At 36.9% G+C, this 18,384-nt stretch overlaps 1 protein-coding gene across 3 annotated transcripts; it reads right to left on the reverse strand.

The window, feature by feature from the left end:
* Positions 1-993: 993 nt before the first annotated feature.
* On the reverse strand, positions 994-18,061 carry TLR3 (toll like receptor 3). Of its 3 annotated transcripts, none has more exons than XM_032413598.1 (6): positions 17,466-18,061; positions 10,739-11,193; positions 8,380-8,571; positions 3,877-5,729; positions 3,479-3,647; positions 994-1,648 (listed from the first exon to the last, which is right to left on the reverse strand). In XM_032413598.1, the coding sequence occupies exons 2-6, from the start codon at positions 11,180-11,182 to the stop codon at positions 1,634-1,636; spliced, it is 2,673 nt and encodes an 890-aa protein (XP_032269489.1). In that variant the 5' UTR covers positions 11,183-11,193; positions 17,466-18,061; the 3' UTR covers positions 994-1,633. The 3 variants fall into 3 exon arrangements, with proteins under 3 accessions (XP_032269489.1, XP_032269488.1, XP_032269487.1); XM_032413597.1 differs by having other exon boundaries at positions 994-3,263; XM_032413596.1 differs by having other exon boundaries at positions 994-3,647.
* Between the last annotated feature and the right edge of the window lie 323 nt (positions 18,062-18,384).

Raw genomic sequence — 18,384 nt, forward strand, 5'->3', positions numbered from 1 at the left:
TCGCAGATCATCATTCTCCCTCTTCCCAATCCAGTTGATTTCACTCCCTCATAAATCAGAGCACACCCCCAAATCTGCTGTATGTACCTCTCCATCCCAGGGTCTATTTCCTGGGGAACTGACTTAAGATAAAGGGGAGCTAAGAATTCAAAACTGGCTACCCAGCAATTCTCACATAGAACCAGAAAAGGTCCATCAGTGAAAAGTCCCATGACTCCTGCCCAATGTATGCAAGATGGCTCACGAAGTGGGTGGGGGGAAAGTCACATGACAGAACCAGTTTCTCCCTTGCACAGGAAGATGGAGAAGGCTAAGGAGTTGCAAGAGCTAAAAATGGCTAATATATCACCTAGTGTAATTAGCAACTAATGACCAATTAATTGGCCTCTTTTGGTTACTTTAATATAGATTTCCATGTTTATAGGAAAAAATTAGTGCGTTAAGTCTCCTTCTGTGATGTGGGAGTATGCCTGGATATTTGTACTGTCAAGTTAGAAGTTACATCCTCTATTCACCTAGTTGTCACAGAAATCTAAGTCATAGATCACAGGAAGGAATTTTATTATAATTTCTGGTTTTGCCAATTGAAACCCATAAAGTTATAATTTCAAAACACCTGACTCCTTAAATCTAAATTCCTCTGTCATGCTCTGTACAACATGGTTCCATCCTCTGCAGCATCCCTGTGACCATCCAACACCAAGTTTATGCCTCCTTCCTTCCATCTTACTGTTCATTCTGCCACATGCTTCTGCACTCAACAAAATCCTACCCACCTTTGAAAGGTCTGATCCTCTTCCATGGAGACTTCTGTTCGGGTCCATCTTTGATAGTCCCTTCCTACCCTAACTCTTCTTGCCCCATTTTCTAAAATTTAGCTCATCTCCTTTGTGCCCCATCATGCTTAGCACAGGGCAAGGCACACTGCTCCATGAATACTATTTTTCTAACAGCTTTATTAATATATAATTCATATACCACAAAATTCACCTGTTTTAAGAATATGATTCAATAATTCTTAGTAAAAAACTTACAGAGTTGTACAATCATTACCACATTCCAATTTTAGAATATTTTCATCACCCCAAAATCTCTTGCACCACTTATAGTTACTCCCCATTCTCATCCCTAGGTCCAGACAGCCATTAGTCTGCTTTCTGCCTCTATAGATTGCAAGAAATATTTTTTAAGCTCTTCATATTGAGCATCTTTACATTTTCCAATGGCCACCATCAGTTACTATTGAGTTCCCTTTACAAATAACCTAAGGTAGACATTTGAATAATTAGACATCGTTAAATAAATGGCATTGAAAACCCCCCTCCGCTAACAAACTGATAGCATTTACTTCTTATTACAGTCAAAAAGATGTCATTTTTAGGTAAAATCTAAATTCCCAGGTTGATTTTAAACTCAATGTTGATTCAGCTGGAACTTGTTTTGAAAGTGAAAAACAGGAAGAAGATGGAGTAAACAGAAAACATGATGGCACCTTGAGAGCATTCAAGCAAGTCACTTCACTCTTGGAAATTAAATAGGTCAGACAAACATCCTTTTCTGCACTTCCCTTGTTTCGAACCCCAGGGATGAGGACTCCTCCTGAGAACAATTATAAAGGACAGCTTGCTGAAGTTCAGGATGTTTCTTCCTGTGTAGGTCAAACACATGTCAAGACTCTCACCTTTTATTAGCTTGACTTATATTCAGTTAAATGGGTCATCTCTTGTGCATCTTCTATCTATTCAGCAACTTTAAAAAAATGACATTTGAACTCAATTTAAGTTGTAGCCATTTGATCAACTATCTTATAAGCAAATAAAAAAGAGAATGAAAGCCTTTTCACAAACTGATGAAACATTAATTCATAAGAAAAATTCACTTAGAAATATTTTAATGAAATTGAGACCATTGATACATAGATAACATACAAAGCACATCAAGAAAAATAGTAATTGTTAATTTTATTTTGGCATCATAAAAGTTTAATTTTATTTATTCATTCATTTATTTATTTATAGCTTATGATGCCAAAATAAAACGAGATTATTTTACAGGCAGAAAACACATTTTAACAAAAAAAGCTATAGAACAAGTGTCTTGTGTGCAAGGATGATGTATAATGGGAAAGTGAAAATGAGTCCTCCACACATTCACATTGTTGAGAGACTCTTTCAGAACCAGCAATACAGTGGATATTACTTCAGAATTCTGTGAGCTTAGCCCTGAGAATACTGAACTATTTAAATCAAAGTTCCAAAATGCAATACCTCAAATGCTCCCTAAATTTAGCAAACAGGTGCTTCTAATATAGAAATTAACTCAGCTTATCATTTCAACCCTCTCTTATATTTGAATACCAGAACTATAAAGGTGTTTTAAAAGGCTATTCTTGTCTATTTCCAATAATTAGATTCTTTTCATTATAAGACAAAAATAAAATTTAAAATAATAGTCTTTCTAGAAGAGGACTAACATGTACATAGCATATAATTTTATGACATAATATATTTCATGTGAAGGCACTATATCATGGTCATCATTAATTATATGGGATTATTTAAGATTTTGTTTATCACCATAATTTTCAAGATCAGGAGTCAAAGAATCCCAGTGGGACCAAATGATTTGACCAGGGCCATCTCCTGAGTGTGTGACCAAGAGAAAAGAATATTTTATCTCCACAAAGCCAATCTACTAATTAACCTTCAGGAAGCAAGCCTTTCTGTAATCTTTTTTTTTTTTTTTTTTGTAATATTTTTAAGTAAGAGAATTGTTTCTTCTAACACCTATAGCAGAAACCCAAATATCAGGAAAATATAAGTATTTACTAAAATATTTATTTTACTAAGTGATCAAAATGAACCGCAAATGTTTTCTGACCACGAATCTGTATATTAAAATGGGATTTAACACTTAACAAAATCAACAGTGAGACGGGCACCACTAAAATGAAAGCTTTCCAATTGAAAAAATACTATACCTAAGCTTTTAAAAATTGGGGTATGTATTTTACTCTTTCACAGTTGAAATAGCATTGTATCCACTAAAACAATTATCTCTTATTCTACTATGAGTGCATCTTAAAAAACTCCAAATATAATTATCAAAAACCTTCCCATAATTCTAACTTTTCTTTAAATGAGGAATATTTTAAAAATTTCTTAAGTTGTCATAGACCTCAGTAACCAATTGTATATTCATTCGTAGAAGATATTCTTATATGTTTATTTTGGGTCCAATTAACTCAGCTGGTAATAAAAGGCCTGCAATAGAGAGATAGAAGAGACAGAATCATGGGACAATACTCTCTAAATATGAATAAACAGATTTACATTATTTTCAAATAAAGCCTAAATTGACTATGAAACTTTTTAAGTTGGGAAAGTTACGCCTCTGTTACCTTATTCTTGAAATAAATTTAATGTACTGAATTTCTGGATCCAAGCGCTACTTGCAATTTATGATGAAAGGCATTTACCCGTTCTTTCTGAACTGGCCAGCTCAAGATGCAATGAGATTTAAACATCCCTCTTCGCAAACACAGTGCATGGTTCAGTTTATAATCTGGGATCTCCTCAAGAAAGATCAATATAATGGAATCCAGATTTTGTTCAATAGCTTGGTGAACTGCTTGGTGCACCTTGAATCTAGGGGAAAAAAAGTATTGAAATATGTTATATACCAGTATACAGTTTTTAACAGACAAAAGCTCTCACATCCTCCTTAAATTTGTTTTTATCTGTGCCTAATAATCAGGTTATTTTTTAAGAAATTTATTTTTAAAATTCTTTAAGTTGTGAGTCATAATGTAAGTAATATTTAAAAGCTCAATCAAAAAAATAAGTACACACTTAAAATTTCACAATGTTCACCTACCTTTTGCATAATGGATCTTTTAGTAGATTCTGTGTCACAACAAAAATAGTTTTTCTGCTCCTTTTGATGCTATTAACAATTGATTCAAGTTCAAGGACACCTGCCTCAAAGTCCCTTTCTTCGAGACAAAATTTGAGAGTTTGATCTTTTTCTTCCATTGAAAAGAAGTGTTCCCAGACCCAATCCTTATCTTTATAGGCATGAATTATATAAGCTGCATATTCAAACTGCTCTGGCTGTCTGTCTATTTCTTTGAAACCAAGAATTCGATGCACTAAAACATTCCAATAAAAAGATATCCTCCAGCCTTCAAAATGGATAAGCAGTACAATAACGATAAAAATCAGTGAGACACTGGTATTTATTATAAAAAAGAGTTTAAAGGGGGCACTGTCTTTGCAGGGTGATATATCAAAAAGCATCACAGGGAAACCATGATACTGAGGTGGAGTATTGCAGAGGTAATGGCTTGATAGCTCAGAAATGTTGGTATGGGTCCTGTTAATCCAATTAACAAACCAGGCAATACTTTCACAGGTACAATCAAATGGATTAAAGCTCATATCTAAATTACTCAGGTTCCTGAAGGCTGGCCCAAAAACATTCTTCTCAACTGACGTTATGAGATTCTTCTGAAGGTTCAATGACTTTAGAGATGCCTGACCATCAAAGATAGATGGTGGAAATATATTTAAATTATTCAATCCTAAATCAATGCTTTTTAATTCAAGTAAGTCCTTGAATACTTCTGCTGGGATCTCATCAAAGCCATTAGACTCTAAATTAAGAATGTGGAGGTGAGAAAGACCCTTTAGAAAATGAACAGGACCACCGGGGTTTGCATGTTTCCATAGCCTTGCTAAGTTGTTATGCTGCAAATCCAGAATTTCTAGTTTCTCAAGACCCTCCAACAGTTCAGCATTTATGTTGGCTATATTGTTGTTGCTTAGATCCAGAATAGTCAAGTTTCGAAGAGGATGAAAAGGTGAAGGGGAGCTGTCCACATTTCTAAGGGCCACTCTTCGGAGCATCAGTCGTCGGAGGCTTGGAACCAAGGCAAAAGAGCTGCTAGTCAGTTGTAGGTATTTGTTGTAGGAAAGGTAGATTTCAACAATATTTTCTAGACCTCTCCATTCTTGGCCCGTGAGTTCTTGCCCAATTTCATTAAGGCCAAGGTCGAGTACCTGTAGGTGGCCCAACCAAGAAAAAGCACCACTCTCTATTTTTGAGATTTTGTTTTTGGTTAGATTGAGTGTGACTAAAGGAGACCGAGCAAGGGACAAAAATGTTTCATTGGTTAAAGTTCGCAAACTTGCGAAGGAGTTGGAGAGACTTAAGTGTTTCAGCTTTATCAATCCCGTGAACATATTGCTTTTTATGCCTGGAAAGTTGTTGTCTTCCATGTTAAGATACTCCAAACATTTTAGCCACTGAAAGGAAAAATCATCAATCTTGGAATGCAAAGCAAGGGAAATGCTTTGTTTAGAAAAAGAGTGTCGCAAATCCAGGTATCTCACATTGAGAAGCCCATAAAAGGAGCGAGAAAACAAATGCTCTACGTTATTATACTCCAGGAAGAAATATTCTAGATGTGGAAGCCAAGCAAAGGAATTATTCTCAATCACATTTAAGTTGTTGTGGGAAAGATCGAGCATGGTGAGATTTGTGTGCTTCAATCCAATGAAAGTCATATTGCTCGTTCTGTACAGCTGGGTGTTGCTCAGGGATAGATTCTGAATGCTTGTGTTTGACAGTTCCAAACAGAGCTTCTCTGTGAGGCTGGGGGTCAGTTGAGCATTGTTCAGAGAGAGGCCAAATAATTTTCCAATTGCATGAAAACACCCTGGAGAGAACTAAAGTTGGGGGGGGAAAGGAGGTTAATAACCAAAACACAGTGGCGTCTGCATGACTCTTGAAAAGCTTAAACAATTCTTTACTCAGTCCCATTCCCCTTCACCATCTTCTCTGCATTTCTTCCCCACACCTCCACTGCACCGCTCCTTACTCTGTGCCTGCAACACCCCCCTCCTGCTCCAACCCCTTACCCTTCCGGGCCTCTGACTACCTTCCACCCAGCATTTAAGGGTCTCCTCGTCAGGGGGCCTTCCCTGACCTCCCAGTCTAGGTTAGGTCCCTGGTGCTTTTACTTGATCTGAGTATAATTGTAATTAATAAGGTATTTGTAAAGTCACCACTGGGGCAGATCCTGTTTGTCTTGATGACCGCAGTTCTCAATGAACACATGAAATGAAAGGGTGGATTGTATTATGAAACAATGACTCCCACTTGCCCTTCTGTGACTCTGAGCTCCAGCCTTGCTCTTTGTCTTTCCACTACAGTTTTTTCTCCTGACTTTATTTCATGATAGTGCTTCCAGATCCCTTCTGCTCTGACCCCACTCCCTCACCAGAAGCCTTGGGTGGGGTTCAGCGCCAGAACGAGAGAACAGAGGCAGCAGGAGGGAAGGAATACAGAGGGCAGTAGCCAGTCCTGGGTGGTGGTTCAACACCAGGAGAGCAAAGGCTCCGACTCCTACTGCGTGTCATTTAGTGAGATGTGAAGGCTAATGGAAGAAAAGGCAAAAATGGGGAAGAAAGTGTACTTCACTGTAAGTAAAGGGAATTGGACTACGAAGCAGAAGATTGTTAAATTAATTAGGATGAACTTACATGACAGCACTATTTTACAGTAATCAAAATTGAGTTTTTGAATAATTCTTAATGATATGGAGAATGTTCATGATATGATATTACTTTTTTATTATGTCAGTCACCTTACATTACATCATTAGTTTTTGATGTAGTGTTCCATGATTCTTTGCGTATAACACCCAGTGCTTCATGCAGTGCGTACCCTCCTTAATACCCATCACCAGGCTAACCAATCCCCTCACCCCCTCCCCTCTAGAACCCTCAGTTTGTTTCCTAGAGTCCATAGTCTCTCATGGTTCATCTCCCCCTCCTATTTCCGCCCCCTTCATTTTTCCCTTCCTTCTCCTAATGTCCTCCATGCTATTCGTTATGTTCCGCAAATAAGGGAAACGGTATGATAACCGACTTTCTCTGCTTGACTTATTTCACTTAGCATCATCTCCTCCAGTCCCATCCATGTTGATGCACAAGTTGGGTATTCATCCTTTCTGATGGCTGAGTCATATTCCATATGATATTACTTTTAAATGGCAGGATACGCTGTCGCCGGAGGGAGCAATACGGAATAGCTGTGGAGAGCATGGGCTCTGATCTAACACTGCCAGAAACCCAGTTCTGTCACCAGATAACCACTTGTGAGACCTTGGGCAAGTTCCTCAATCCTTCCTTATCTCAACTTACCCTTGTGTAAAATGATGATAAGAATAATTTAGTTACAGGACTAGGTAAAAAAATTTTTTAAAAAACATATATGTATATAGAACTTATCACAGTGTCTGACACACAGTGTATTTTGAATTTGTACTCTGAATTTCACCTGCTGTTGTTTTTTCTTATTATCACTTGGAGAAAAGCTGGAGCTAAAAATACCCAAATGCTAATACTGGCTGTCTCTGGAATATGGGCTTTTGGATGATTTTTATCCCCTCCCCCCCACTATTTACATATTTTATAAGACTTCTACAACAAATGTTCTAAATTTAAAAAATGCTGTTTTTAGCCTGAGTATTGAGTAAAGTGTTCATTTGTTGTTTGTTTATATTTTATTATCTCAGGACCAATACACAGTCTATTTTTATTCTGAAAATGAATACAGCTTTTAAAAATCTGACTTAGTTTATGATTTCCAATATTCTTATTCTCAGCCTGTAAAGGAATAAAATACAGACATACCTGTATATGAAAGTAGTTAATGAATTGACTATCATGGATCCAAAGAGAAGGTTAGTTAGGTAGATCCCATTATAAGAGGATTTTTATAATATTTTAATGCTAGTTATCATTTATGGAGCACTTACATGCCAGACACTGCTAAATTCTTTACCATACAGCCTATGACATAGTTATTATTTTACCAATTTTACAGTTGGGGAACTGGAGCATGAAGAATTTGAATAATTTGCCTGATTACACAATCATTAGGAGAGAAAGCCCGGATGCAGAGCTAGCTAACCCAACTCTAAAGCCCATCCTCTTAACTATCACGCTATTTTAATTCTTTCAGAGATTTTATGGGATAAATAGTATTGTTTCCACTTTACAAGTGAGGAAAGTAAGACCCAGAGAGGTTAAGTAGGTTCCCCAAGGTCCAAGTAGTAGCCTGTAATTGGAACAAGGATTTTAACCCACTTCTATTAGGCAGCAGAGCCTCACCTCCTTACTGCTACCAGACTCTCTTTTTGTGAGGATGACATCAGTGTCCCCAAGCAGGAAGTATGAAGGATTTCTGGAAGACGTGGCAAACGTTATCACCCCTTTCTCTAGGAATCTTTAGATTCTTATCCATGTGACACAGTTAGGGACTGCCCACACTTAAAGGTAGAACACAAAATAATTTTACCTTACTTCTTACCTCTTTAATTGGATTTGATGACAACTCTAATTTTTTTAAAGAAGAATTACCAAGGAAATCAAGTTCTTCAGGTCTCAGTGCATCAATTTTATTATTTGATAACAGAAGCTCTTGGAGATTTTCCAGTTGGAGCTGACTTCCTAATTTAGTAGATGATAAACCATTATGAGACAGATCTAATTTGATTAAATTCTGAGAAAGAAAAAAGATGTATGTTAGTCTTGCCTCCAAAAATAGTTCCTTTAAATGTACTTGAATCTTAGAAATAACTCAGAAATAACAGCAAAAAGTTACCTCTCTACAATTCTAGAAAACTTACAGTAGGAGTAATAAAAAAATCTTTGTGTGATTGAAAATACCATTATTGCAAGCATTTTGTTTCTTATTTCAAGATTCATTTAAAAAAGAATCATTTTATTTCTCTTACCAAAATAAAAGGACTTAAGCTCATTTATTCATGATATAAGGAGTATTCATAATAAGCATTTATTTAGGGGTACCTGGGTGGCTCAGTTGCTTAAGCATCTGCCTTCAGCTCAGGTCATGATCTCAGGGTCCTGGGATCAAGCCCTGCATTGGGCTCCCTGTTCAGCGGGGAGTCTTCTTCTCAGTCTGCCCCCCCAACCCCCACTTGCGCACTCACGCTCTCTCTCTCTCACAAAAATAAATAAAATCTTAAAAAATAAGCATTTATTTATAATAAGCATTTCTTTATGATGTGAGGAATATTCATGTGGCTTAACAAACATAGAGTGTCATGCATCATCAGCCTTGAAACTAAACAACAGAAAAAAAGAAGAAAAAATTTTCTTCTTAAAGAAGTATGAGTAGAACTTTGCTGTCCATGAAATCCTAAAAAGATTTTTTATATTGAGAAAGACTGACACTTATGTAAATTCTGCATCATGACTAGTGCAGAATATTCATTTTTGTTTGTTTCGTGGGACATTTTACCACCCTAGTGCTACTTTTTAACACACAGACTTCCACTCGGATAAAAGGTAATGAAAAGCTGATATATATTAGGCCAGAATCTTATGTAATGTGTTCAAAGAGAGTAAGACTTTTATTTATGTTTTAAAAATAAAAGAACATTTTGCCAAGGATTACTCTAACCAGATTTTGAGGTCTTTGTGTCCAAAGACATTTCGTCCACTTCAGAATCTAAGGAGGCACAAGAAAGAATTTTCAAATCACTAGCAAGCAAATCATTTTATAAATGTTTTAAAGCATATTTAAGTTTGTACACTATTTTTGGCACATGAGGTCAAAGAATGCCAAATTTTTTCTAGGTCCATAAAATGAAGAAAACAAAGAGTTTTAAAAATGGCTTTGGTTTAAGAGAAGTACTTAATAATTGTCTCAGATTGAGAGACAATAACATACATTTTCACACATGCAAAATTCAAGCAAAGCACTGAAAAAAAAGATGGTGACCATTGGAAAAGCAATCTTGTAAAGAGATTTCTTAAATCAAGAGTACGTAGTTGGGTTTTTTTAAAGATTTTATTTATTTATTTGACAGAGAAAGACACAGCGAGAGAGGGAACACAGCAGGAGGAGTGTGAGAGGGAGAAGCTGGATTCCCGTGGAGCAGGGAGCCCGGATGCGGGGCTCGATCCCAGGACCTGGGATCATCTGAGTCGAAGGCAGATGCTTAATGACTGAGTCACCCAGGCACCCCAAGAGTATATAATTTTTAATTGAACAATTTGCTTTATCATTCATCAATCTGTTAACTTCATTTAAGTCAGAATTTGGATATGGCATTTTTTGTTATTACTTCAGGTACTAAATCAGCCGCACTCAGAGTTTTATTTGCTGTGTTCCTCGTGGTATATTCTGATTCTTCTTTGGTTATCACAGATCAGATTCTTCTTTGATCTCTACCTCTTGTATCTAAGTTAAATTTTTAATGGGAGGGAGCAAGAGAGGCAAAGTTCTTTAAAAATTAAGACTAAAGGGGGCACCTGGGTGGCTCAGTCGTTAAGTGTCTGCCTTCAGCTCAGGTCATGATCCCAGGGTCCTGGGATCGAGCCCCACATCGGGCTCCCCACTCAGCGGGAAGCCTGCTTCTCCGTTTTCCACTCCCCCTGCTTGTATTCCCTCTCTCACTGTGTCTCTCTCTGTCAAATAAATAAATAAAATCTTTAAAAAAAAAAATTAAGACTGAAATTGGTTTAAGATGCTATTTTCCCTTTTGAAAACATTTTCAAACATAAATGGGGTAAGATTGGTTTTCTTATTCTTCACCTTGATATTTAGATACAAACTCTAAAGATTCATAAGTGACTTGAAAACTTAACATGAGATAACATATTTTTAATTTTTTATATGGAGATGAACATTTTCATCTTACCTTCAGGTTTTGAAAGGGATTATTTTGAATTTTCTTGATTGAATTGTACATTAGATGGAGTTCAGTCAAATTCATGCAGAAGACAAAAGTTTGATCTGAAAGGTGAGATAGCTCATTGTGTTGGAGGTTCAAAATTTCCAACAGGGGGAGTTTTTGGCACAATTCTGGCTCCAGTTTTGAGATGCAGTTAAATCCTCCATCCAAGATAGTAAGTTGGCTATATCTTGTAAAATTGGCAGATGGTAATCTTCGGAGCTGATTATGGGTGAGATTCAACACTGTTATGTTTGCCGGAAGGTCATCAGGCACTTGAGTCAACTTCAGATGGCTGCAGTCAGCTACTTCATGTCTAACAACACATTTATTGGCAGAGGATGTACACAGTATCCACAAGGGCAACAGTCCCAAAAAGAAGTAGATATGAAAAGGTAAACTCTGGTTCATGATTCTCCCCTCTAAAAGAAACGTAAACAAGTAAGAGACATTAGTAACATAGGCTTTCACAGGCATTGGTATTTTCCTTGTAAAACAGATAACCAAATGTGACTACGTGTGATCTTTTGACTCACAACTTCTTTGATATACAAGTATGTATTATACAAGCAATATATCAAATGGAAATAATTCAAATAGCACAGAAAAGTAAAAAATGGAGCATACAAACTCCCTCCTCACCCTTCACCTCCATCCCAGTTTAATGCAGTGCCTTTTTGAGAGAAGCACAATATGTGATTTCATTTCTGTAACACCAAGATCAATTACCTTCTTCATCATTCTCTGGGGTAAATGACGAGTTTGGAGGGATATGTCGAACACCTGCTATTTGGTTATCACCTTGGAATCCATTCCACCATATTCCTGGGTTAATGTCACTATCATGGATTTCAGTACCTTCTTTCTTGAAATATTTTTGACTAAAGTGTCTCCTTGAGTAGTTCTTCCCCCTCTTTCCCCAAAATACTTATAGGAGGTTTTATCTTTTAAGTTCTTGAATATTTGTTTTTGTTCTTTTGTCATATGATTTTGACGTGTAGGCTATTTGAGGTTCAAAATACCTTTTCTGCAAAGTCATGAAGGCATTATTCCATTGTCTTCTAGTATCCATTGTTGCTAAGAAGAAATCATGCCCATCTGGTTTTCTTTCCTTTATATAAAAGATAACTTTATTTTACTCTCTGTTTTCTCTTTGGAAGTGTCTTTTTCTTTATCCTTGGTAATGTAAAATTTCAAAAGGATATTTCATGCTAAATCTTTCCTCTAAAATGTAGATATACACCCTAAGGCATTTTCGGTCTGAGGACTCATGTCTTCCGTAAATTTTTAGCTTTCTTTTTCTATTACTATTTGGATCATTTCCCCTCTTTCTTTTCCTGTGTTCTCTCCTTTGAAACCACTTTTAGGTAAACATTGGCCCTTCATGTGATCTTATTTGTATTTAAAGTTCCCTTTTAGGGGCACCTGGGTGGCTCAGTCAGTTATGCATCCAACTCTTGGTTTCAGCTCAGGTCATGATCTCAGGGTCCAGGATCCAGCCCTGAGTCAGTCTCCCTCCTCAGCAGGGAGTCTGCTTAAGGATTCTCTCTCTGCCCCTCCCCTGCCCCTTGCTCTTGCACTCTTGCTCTCTATTTCTCTCTAAAATAAAGAAATCTTTAAAAAAATAAAATTTCCTTTCATATTCCACCTTTTTATCTTTTTATTCTATATTTCTAGATAAAAGCTCAGCTTTTTGTATCAGGATTTGTATTATATATGTACTTTTTAAATATTAGTAATTATATATATATATATATTAAAGATTTTATTTATTTGACAGAGAGAGACACAGCGAGAGAGGGAACACAAGCAGGGGGAGTGGGAGAGGGAGAAGCAGGCTTCCTGCAGAGCAGGGAACCCTATGCGGGGCTCGATTCCAGGACCCTGGGATCATGACCTGAGCCGAAGGCAGACACTTAACAACTGAGCCACCCAGGCGCCCCAGTAATTATATTTTAAATATATACAGAACAGTATACAAATCATGAATGTACAGCTTGTTGAATTTTCATCAAGAGCATGTCAGTGCATTCACCACTCATAGCAGGAAATAGAGCACAATGAGCCCCCCAGAAACCTCCGTCATGCTCCTGCCCAGCCACCACCTCCTCCTTCCCCAGACAAACACTTCATTATGTCATACACAGAAAGACTAAGTTTACTTGCTTTTGTATTACATGTTAATGGAATTCTGCGCTGTGTATCATTGTATGCCTTTTTAAAATTCCATATTAGGTTTGTGAGACTGATCCACATCTTGTCCAATAGCAGCATTTGCTCATTTCCATTCATACAGAATATGGCTCTACCACAGTTATTTTTTTCTAGCATTTTTAATGAAAAGTCCTAAACAACAGCACAACTCACAGAATTTCACAGTGAACACTCTTCCACTATCATATATCTACCCGTCTATCCATCCTCTATCCACCAGTTCACCAAAGTATGCTGCAACATCAGTACCTTTCCCTCTAAAAGAGTGTGCATTGCTACTTTCGGTTCAGTATTTGTTGACTTTTTCTTTTGATATAAAATTTGCATACAACGAAATGCACAAATCTTTAGTGTACATTCTCTGACTTTTGACACGTGTATGCACCTATTTAACCTAAACCCTAAAGAGTTCCCCCATCCCCTTCCAGTTCATTCTAATCCCTGTCTCCCAGAGACTGTCATAGCTCTGACTTTTTTCTACTATAGTGTTGCGTGATTTATAACTTCCTATCAATGGGATCATATTCACTCTCTTAAATAAGAGGTATTTCACTCAAATATTTTTGAAGTTCATCCATGTTGTTTGTTTTGGGGTAGTCTTTTTTTTTTAACTAAATAGTATTTTTTTTAACTAAATGGTATGCCATTGTATAAATATATTTTATCCATGCTGATATTATTACACACATGGATTGTGTGAAGTTTACACAATTATGAATTAAGTTACTATGAACATCTTTGTACATGTTTTTATGGACACATATACTTGATTTCTTTGGGATAATTACCCATGATTGAAATTGTTGGGCATTTGGTAAGGTAGAGTATAATTACTTTTATAAGAAACTGCCAGATCTTTTAGTAAAGTTTATGCCATTTTACACTCCCACCAACATCTTTACCAACATTTGGCACTATTATTTTTCACTCATTCCGGTGAGTGTGTAGTAATATCTCATTATGGTTTTTAATTTTCATTTCTTGGCTGACTAATGATATTTAACAATTTTTATATGCTTATTATCCATTTGTATATTTTCCCTTGTATATTTGAAGATTTCACTCATTTTAAAAATTAGGTTGTTTCTTATTTATTATTGCATTTTAGGAATTTTTTATATACACAAGTATCAGTCCATTGTCAGATTTATATTTGTGTTTTCTCCCATTTTGTGGGTTACCTACTCATTTTCTTAATGAATGATGATATCTTCATAATTATGATCAAGTCTAATTTATCATTTTTTTTTAATATTACTGCTTTCTGTGTCCTGTCTAAGAAACTTTGCCTACCCCCAAATTATGCTTTTTTAAGAAAAGATTGTGGTTTTAGGTGTTAGGTTAAGGCCTGTGATCTCTCTTTAATAAAATGTTGTGTGTGATGCGAAGGAAGAGTCAAGGTTCATTTTTTTCAGTTGCACACCCAGTTTGTCAGACTTTTTTTTTTCCTTTTCCTTCCCCCACTGGATTGCTTCAGTAACCTTCTTAAAAACCAAATAAGTGTGGGTGGATTTAAGTGTGGGTCTATATCTGGGCTCACCACTCTCTTACATGGAAATATTTGTCAGTTCTTACGCCAACACCACATTGTTTTGATTACTGTGGCCTTATAGTAAACCTTGAATTCAGAAGCGTAAATCCTTCTTTTTTTTTTTTTTAATGATTTTATTTATTTGACAGAGAGATACAGCAAGAGAGGGAACACAAGCAGGGGGAGTGGGAGAGGGAGAAGCAGGCTTCCTGCCGAACAAGGAGCCCAATGCGGGGCTCCATCCCAGCACCTGGGATCATGAGCTGAGCCGAAGGCAGACGCTTAACGACTAAGCCACCCAGGAGCCCCAGAAGCATAAATCCTTCTATTTGTTATTCTTTTCCTAGATTGCTTTTTCTGTGCCATGGTTGATGGGAATTATCTGAAATAATTTTACTTATTATTTAATTAACTATTCCACCTGACTAGAGTATAAAGTTATAATAGTAGAAGACATGGTTGTCTTTACTCTGTACTGCTTTGCCTGTGTCTAGAACAATGACTGGACCATAGCAAATATTGAATAAATACATGTTGAATGAATAGCTTTCCATGGGCAGTTAATCAGCTCAAGAAAACCTCTCTTACCTCCGTAAATGGTCACAACTTTATTTTGGTGGGATATGTACCCAATGTGATAGTCTCTGGTATGATCAATTACCTAGTTTCACTTACAGATATTTTAAAAAATCAAATACATCTTCAATGTATGCAGATGGATCAATAAAAATGATATTTAAATAAGTTAGGTTTTCCATAAGCTCTAAAAGTCATGTCACAAGAAGAATTCCAGATAAGTTTTAGAGAATAACATCATTTTAGAGGATTAATTGTAGGAAAATAGAACTGGTATGAGTATTTGTAATTGTTCTAATTGGCTTTTAAAATATAGTGGTTTTACTTTTATTCTAATCTAGTTCTCAGAAACAGAAGAAAAGTCAGTTTCTATTAATTATTTTATGGCCTTTATAATACTGGCACTAAGTATTGCTAAAGCTATACACAATTTTTATATTTATAGGCTATGACAAAGATCACAGCCCAGGCCAGCTATGAGGCCCCTCACCAAATTGCTCAGGTACATGAAAAATTTGGAGCTGGAAATGATACATTCTGGAAATCAGGAACTAACTCCCCAAACCTCACCTCTCTGAGATTCTCCCAAACCTCTCTTCCCTGTACCACAAATGCTTCTACTTGTATTTACCAACTCACACTTACAGTCCCTGCAATATATTCTCTTCCTTGTCTGGGTGACATTTATCTCTTCTGGAAGGGCTATAGATAAAGATCAGAATTACTGAAAAGGACTAATCTATTTACAAAGAATATCCCTGAAGGACTGAAAGACATTCCCAGATCTGAAAATACATTCATCACATGGAAAAGACTCACCAAATGGTAGGCAGGAGGAGTGAAAAATGAAAATCCACAGAGAGAATCTTATGAAACTTCGGAATTGTGGCCATTCACAAGTAAAAAAAAAATCCTAAAACCTTCAAAGGGGAACATATGATCAATTACTTCCAAAAGAAAAAGATCCTGAATGGTAGAAAACTTTTCGTCAGCAACATCAGCCACTAGAAAACAGTAGTGATGAGCTTCCAAAATGATCAGGGGAAACTGAACCTAAATTTCATTTCCGGCTGAACAACTCACGATAAGGGGGGAAAGCATTTTGAAATATGCAAAGGTTTGGTAACTTTATAACTATGCAAACTATATGCAAAAGTTATTTTGGAATTTGATTCAGTGAAACAAATGAAAATACAGTTAGAGGATGAAACAGAAGGGAAAAAATTGCTATTGTATGAGACATAATAGAAGCAAAGAAAGCTAAAAAGATGGAAAATAGGACTCAGTGGGCCTTGCAATTTTAGAAAGGGTACATCGAATTACATGTGTCTGTCCAAGTGAGAGATAATATTGCATCATGATGAAGACATGAGTCTGGAGCCGGGCTACTTAGAGCTAACCACTATTTAGTTGGCTTCTCCAGTTTGGTTTGTGCACCTCACAATACTTTTTTCCCCCCCTGAATGTGTACAGCTAACACCTAATGGCAGACACACACGGACACACAATGCTATTGCGAAATTGGGAGGTAACTTCCTGAGCTACTACCGCCCAAGGCTGACTCAGATTTCATCTGAAGCGCCTGCATTTGCCAGTGCTGCTTTCTGATCTTCCTATACACCTAAACGCCTTTCTGCTTGTCACCTTCCTCCACTTTCCTTTATGAGGTCAAAGAAGCCACTTTTGTACTCCCAGGAACACCTGAAGCGTTTTCTCCTTTTCAAGCGCATTATCCTAAAACGCCAGCTTCCGTCTCCTCTCCAGCCAACAAAACTGAGAAAAGGAGAGAAACTCTCTCAAGCTCACAGGGCTCTGAACTTTAAGACAAAGATATGATTTTATTTTTTTATTTATTTGAGAGAGAAAGCACACAAGAGCAGGGGGTTGGGGAGGTGAGGCAGAGGGACAGAGGGAAAAGCAGACTTCCCACTGAGCAGGGAGCCCCAAGCAGGGCTTGATCCCAGAACCCCGGGATCATGACCTGAGCTGAAGGCAAATGCTTAGCCAACTGAGCCACCCAAGCACCCCGAAGATATGATTTTTTTTTTAAAAAAGTCTATTGCAAAATGATCTCCATAAATTTCCTAATGTGCTTTTCCAGGTCCAGAAATCCACAAAGAAAAAAAAAATTAATTACTGTCTAAAGGATTTTATTATGTTAATTATAAATTCTTGCTATTACATGTACACTGAGTTATGATACACTTCTCCCCACACCTCTATCATCTCTCTCTTCTTCCATTCTCCTTGTTGATTCTGACTAGATTTCAAGCACCACACCAAAGAAAGACCAAAGAATACTAAAACCAACGTGCAGTCCCAGCTCTAGCCAACATGAGAGATCCTATCCCAGTAAGAATTTTAAAGATGTACCTTCATTTACTCTGATAACAGCTGACCATTCCTTTTTTCATTAGTCCAAATTCAGTCGTTTTCACCAGGGAGGCATGGCAGATCTGCTGCAATCTCGAAAGTGAAACTAAAAAAAGAAAAGAAAAAAAAAAAAGCAAGCTTCTTACAGTTCTTGGATTCTAAGACGTGCAAAGGGAAAAAAGCACAATATCAGGAAGAGAAATATTAAATTGCTTCTTAAAAATGTCTTGCTTTTCTGCCTCGTGTACAGTCCCTTGGGTTTCATTAAAAGGGTCACAGATTTAGCAACAGAAAAGCTGAAAAAGTGGGACCTCCCTTGGCGTGGGCAGGGCTAGTACTCTAGAGGTTAGCAGATACCTGAGAGTGAATTCCTCTATTTTTTCCCAAAGACTGATGCAAAACTGTCAGAACCTAGTAGAGTATGGTCAGAGTGAGAAAAAACCTCAATCCCTAATCAAAGCTAAATACTTTCACTTCCCTTATCTTCTTAGCAACCCAGGATGATAAGTAATGCAGAAATTAACCTTTTGATCCAAGAAGGCACCTAGTTCGCAATAGAGAAACTGCTGGCCCCTGCAAAGCCAAAAGCCAGTCCTAACTCATGCTACTCCAGTTTCCATAGTTAGAGCCTGTTAGGGAGCAAACAGATGGGCCCAGAGAAGTCCAGATTCACCAGTTAGTTCTCAATAAACTTTACTGACTAGTTAAAGGAATGTGCTTGTCAGGAAAAGAACACATTTCTCATTATTGATATAATAGGATATAATGTTACCAACTATATTGTTATATACTAAAACATAACACTGTCCTTCAGCCTTAGTTGGAACCACCTTGTGGTCACTGGGCTCATGGTCATGCTTTTCTGATTTTTCATTTATCCTATCTATAATATAATACCATAAGCAAACAATTGTCCTGA

This window comes from Phoca vitulina, unplaced genomic scaffold, assembly GCF_004348235.1.
Source record: "Phoca vitulina isolate PV1807 unplaced genomic scaffold, GSC_HSeal_1.0 scaffold15, whole genome shotgun sequence".
NCBI lineage: Eukaryota > Metazoa > Chordata > Mammalia > Carnivora > Phocidae > Phoca > Phoca vitulina.